Consider the following 5,047-nt stretch of genomic DNA (forward strand, 5'->3'; position numbering starts at 1 on the left):
TTCTAAATATGCTCCAAAAAGAGGTCTGTGGTCTCTAATCCACTCTTTGACCATAGTGTGGCGTCTATCATTGTTAAGTCCTCTAACATTCCACGCAAAAAACATAATGATATGTTGGTTAGGCTTTTGTAGCCTTTCGGCTACTCTTCTTGTTGTTAACAAGGAAGAAAGGTGAACCCGATTCTTCACTCTGATCCAACAATGGAGCAGTGGAAGATCCGATAATTTCCTCATGAAAGACTACTACAGACGTTTGGCCCATCTGCCTGTCCAGGGAGATTGATTGAGTAGATAATGGCGTCTGTCGTTTCTGAACTGGAGTACCTTCAACGGTAGCCCCCTCCCTTTTCTTTCCAGAATCTGAGTCTACATCTGCACTTTTTCTCAAGGGCTCCTCATAACTACTCTTCCCTGTAACTGTAAGACATTCCTCAATATCTCCTTTCTTCTTAGAAACGTGAGCTGAACTCGTGTCATGAAGGATAGTCTCCTCAGTTGATCTTTGGTCCCTATCATCTGATGCAGGCGAACTCTTCTTGGGTTCCTTAACCCTATAGGTCAAATTCTCATGCCTCTTTGTATATAGCGAACGCCCTGCACGAGAAGAAGATCGACCTTTAGAACCACCGCTGCGAGCACGAACTGGCCTAGGATCTTTACGACCCTTGTCCTGGGAATTCATGTCTCCTCTGGCATATCTCTGAGAACACATTGAGTTATCATGTCCAAACTTTCCACATGTTTGGCATTTCGAGGGTAGCCAGGGGTAGGACACAGAGATCTCTACTTCACTTGAATTTAAAACATTATGTTAAGAATAAAACTGCATATCAATTAGATTTGGCATGTAAATTCATTGCCATCGGAATAAATATTTTAGCCTAAAATTGATATATCTCCCCTTGTTTCGCAAATAGTATCCTTCTGATATTTTCACACGGATTAAAAAATAATTGAAAAGCATTTATGTTTTTATAAATTACACTTGTTCAACCAATAATATTTGAGCTAAGTAAAATTATTTATAAAATCAATGCATTTATATATAATGCATTAAAATTCTCTTATAACTAAAAAAACGATAAAAATGACATTCTTTCATATTTTAGGGTGTATATCTGATAAGAAAAAAAGTTACTGTCATACGAGGGACTTAAATAAACTAAGATCTACCATATGATCTAATTCCGGTTACATTTATATTTAGCATCAAGTTTAGATTTGTTAATTTGGCTTCGTCAGCCTTTATTAGTTAAGTAGAATAAAACAATTAAATCGGTGTAAATCAGAACACATAAAAAAAAATTTAATACAACAAAAAAAAGTTATAGGAAACATTTATATGCTTTTTTAATGCACTTCTAGATAAATTATTATAAACTCTAAAAGGTTTTTTGGGGTTTCGTACCAAAGATACTTTTGAAGGGTACAAAGACAACATTTATTTGGGGATGAGGGTTGTTGAGCAAGATTTGTTGCTCGGTTTAGTGTGTTGGGGGAGGTTCAAATGCACCAATACAATAATCCGTACGAAATGGACTTATTGATGCATCTGATACAATTTCAGTTTCAATTTTTCAGATATGAAAAAATAAATAAAAACAGCAGAAAATTATTACTCCCTCTATTTCAATCTGTAATTAGATTTAGTTAAAAGTATTAATATCAAGAAAGTTATTACTTTTGAAGAGTTAGTATTTAGTATATAAATTTAACCAATAAATAAAAATATATATTACTTCCTCCGTTCCTGAAAGTAAGATTTTTTTTTTGTTACACAAAAATAGAATTTTTATATTGTTAAGATATTTTTTTATACTTTTGAGGAACATTAATTGAGAATATTGAATTGATTAAATTTCATTGGTGAAAAGTTATTGGAAAGTGTATAATAAAGTAAAAAATATATTAAATTATAAAAATTTATTAAATTATAAAAATTTATTAAATTCTTAATAAGCGTGCATACTCTCGAAAATCTTACTTTCGGGAACAAAGAGAGTATTGGATTAGTTACACTATATCCAATTAATGAAAAAAATGTTTTGAATTATGTAAACACTTCATACTGTGAAACAATTTTTTTGACTAAAACTACCTATATATTAAAACGGAGGGAGTAATAAATACTGAATGGTCTTGTTATGTTGTTTGGTAGTTGACATAATTCATTGAATTGAGCTCACATGCGCAGTATGGGGCAGCTACTTGAAAACTCATAGTTAAGGTTTCGTCTTCAATTCCACCATTTAATATGTCGAAAGCATTTACAAAATCTCAGACTTGTTTGACATTTAGTTTCGAGAGAAAATGAATAAAGTGGGCTTCTCTTCTATTCTATTTTCGAGAGAAAACATATTCTACTTTTGCGAACATATAATCAATCACATGGTATAAGAATTTTAATTGATGTCAACGACATACAATGCAATGGACCAATGGTCATATAACAACGATACTAACAAAATGTTAAGATTCACAATTTTTATTTACCAATTTCTAGAGAGATATATTATTTAAAAAATATACGATAAACATATGTCAATTGCTTAGTGAACTTGCCGGAGTGGGTTAAGTACCGATTTTTTTATGATTATTCAGAGTTTCAGTAGAATCATTAGGCGAATGGCTATTAGATGTTGCACCTATAGATAGTAATTTATCCAAATCCCTAACCTATGAAGGCAAGCAACTTCTCGATAGGCTTTCTTTTTAAAGAAAACAAAAAGAAAAATATCATAAAATGAAGAGGATTAATCAAATAATGTTTCATTCTCAAATCCAACTAGGTCTTTTAACAAACTATCTCCATGATAATATAGCCTCCTAATGTAAAGCCTATATAAAAATAAGAAATGGTGAATATCGAAGACACGATTAAACAGAGCGATGTGGATTTCAAAATGTGGTCACAAGCATTAAGTGTGATTGAAAGGGGTTATATCTGATGCATTTGTACGATTATTCTTTTCAAAGAAGATATGATTCTTAGTAAAACTTTTCTAGAGAATATAGTTTGTTCCATTGGATGGAGAATATGAAAAAATGAGAAATGAGAATCTCTTTCAAAATTATAAATGGCCGATATCCAAGACACAATTAAGTAATTAACAGAGCTGTGTGGATTTCAAGACGTGGTCAGAAGCATCAAGCGTGATTGAAAAGGGTTATCTGAAGCAAGTGTAAAAGACTACTCTGTTCAAAAAAAGATATGATTCTTAAGTAAGCACCAAAACTTTTTAAGAAAATATCTTAAAAGTTGTCACCTATGTCATGTGAATATGCATTATGTTGTTAAACTTACTGAACATTCTTTTTACAAACAAATAAGCAATGGTCCAAATAAGCAAATTTCTCCAATCTATACATTTCAAAACATCAAAAAAGAGAAGAAAAATAACAAAAAACATATATAACATTAGATCGTGTTAGAATTTTAAATATTCTGTGTTAATTAGTTATGTAGATATATCTCTATCAGACAATAAGAAGTAAAAGAACCAAGACCAAAAACCAAAGTTCTTCAACAACTTGGACCGAACCTGTACGTTGGGAAGAAGAGGCAGACACAAAAGCTTCCAAGGTTGTTGTCGTCACTACTGCAACAACAAAGCTTCCTCTTCCTTTCTCATAGCTTCAAGCTGTCTTTTCGCATACTTCATGATCAGAACCGTTGTCAACACAGTAGCTACAAACCCAAGAATGTTGAGAACAATCTGAAGAACCGACATCCCCTTTTCTTCCTCAGTGGATGCATCTGCCAATTTCCTTATAAGAGTCCCTCTGAAAACACACACCAAAACAAAATATCAGAACACTAAATCATCAATCATCAGCAAAACTGGGCAGACATTGTCACAAACTCACGTATAAATAGCTACAAAGTTCTCTGGCACCATTCCCAAGAGAGAACCAGCCATGTAAGGACCGTACTTCACACCAGTCGCAACAGCGCAATAGTTATAAACAACGTAAGGGAATGGTGAAATCCGGATTAACGTAACTGCTCGAAACTGGTGAAACCAAGTGCCTCCACCAGCAGCTCTCAGCATGGCAGCTTGGTCCGGATATCTTTCTAACCAACCCTGCAAAACATAAATTTTAGTTTCAGTAATAAAATGAGCTCAAGAAATAGGAGCTTGATAGGTTGGTGCGGTGATAGAATTTTGGTTAATGTATAACATATGTTGGGAAAATTACCCAATATCGATGAGATGAAGATGGGATTAGACAACTAAAAGATTTAAGAAGAAAATTCTTTATAATTTTGGAAAGGGTTTGCAAAGATTTTGTTTTGAGAATTCTCTCTTACAAATGTTTTCTCTCTTTGTTTTCTTGATTCTTGGATGATGTTACAAAGGGACTCTACACTCTTATTTATACTAGTGGAGGGTAACTACAAGCTAATTCTAGAGACTTCTCCATCTTCTTTTCTTAAACACTTCAACACACTTCAACACACTTCTCAATCCACACTCTTCTTCTCCTTTTAGATATTTCTTCTTCTTGGACTAAGGCTTGATTTGTTTTGGGCTTAAGGAGAGAACTCCAACAAATCTCCCCCTTCCCGATTTAGCCCGAAACAATTGCCATACCCGTGCCTTTGCAGCAATCTTCAAACTTCTTGATCGGTAATACCTTGGTCATAAAGTCTGACCAGTTTTCATCGGTGTGTACCTTGTTGAGATGTAGAAGCTTCTCTTCAAGAACTTCTCGAATCCAATGATGCCGAATGTCGATATGCTTCGAGCGAGAGTGAAAGCTTGGATTCTTTGCTAGGTGAATGGTGCTTTGATTGTCACATAGCACAACATACTTATCTTGATTTCCTCCCAACTCAAGTAAGAAGTTCTTCATCCATAACATCTCCTTGCACGCTTCCGTTGCTGCGATATACTCTGCTTCTGTGGTGGATAAGGCAACACACTTTTGTAGCTTCGATTGCCAGGAAACAGCTCCCCCTGCAAAGGTAGTCACATATCCTGATATTGACTTTCTTGAGTCTTTATCACCAGCCCAATCTGCATCAATATAACCGCTTAACTCT

General features: G+C 34.2%; 1 protein-coding gene across 1 annotated transcript in view; it reads right to left on the reverse strand.

Moving 5' to 3' along the window:
- Positions 1-3,313: 3,313 nt before the first annotated feature.
- The window catches only part of LOC106319465 (TVP38/TMEM64 family membrane protein slr0305), a 6,265-nt gene continuing 4,531 nt past the window's right edge, over positions 3,314-5,047 (reverse strand). The window contains exons 3-4 of the mRNA XM_013757797.1: positions 3,868-4,085; positions 3,314-3,783 (exon numbers count right to left, since the gene is read on the reverse strand). Of these exons, the coding sequence (XP_013613251.1) occupies positions 3,597-3,783; positions 3,868-4,085 (405 nt within the window). The 3' untranslated portion in view covers positions 3,314-3,596. The remainder of the gene's footprint in view (positions 3,784-3,867; positions 4,086-5,047) is intronic.

Source organism: Brassica oleracea, chromosome C9 (assembly GCF_000695525.1).
Source record: "Brassica oleracea var. oleracea cultivar TO1000 chromosome C9, BOL, whole genome shotgun sequence".
NCBI lineage: Eukaryota > Viridiplantae > Streptophyta > Magnoliopsida > Brassicales > Brassicaceae > Brassica > Brassica oleracea.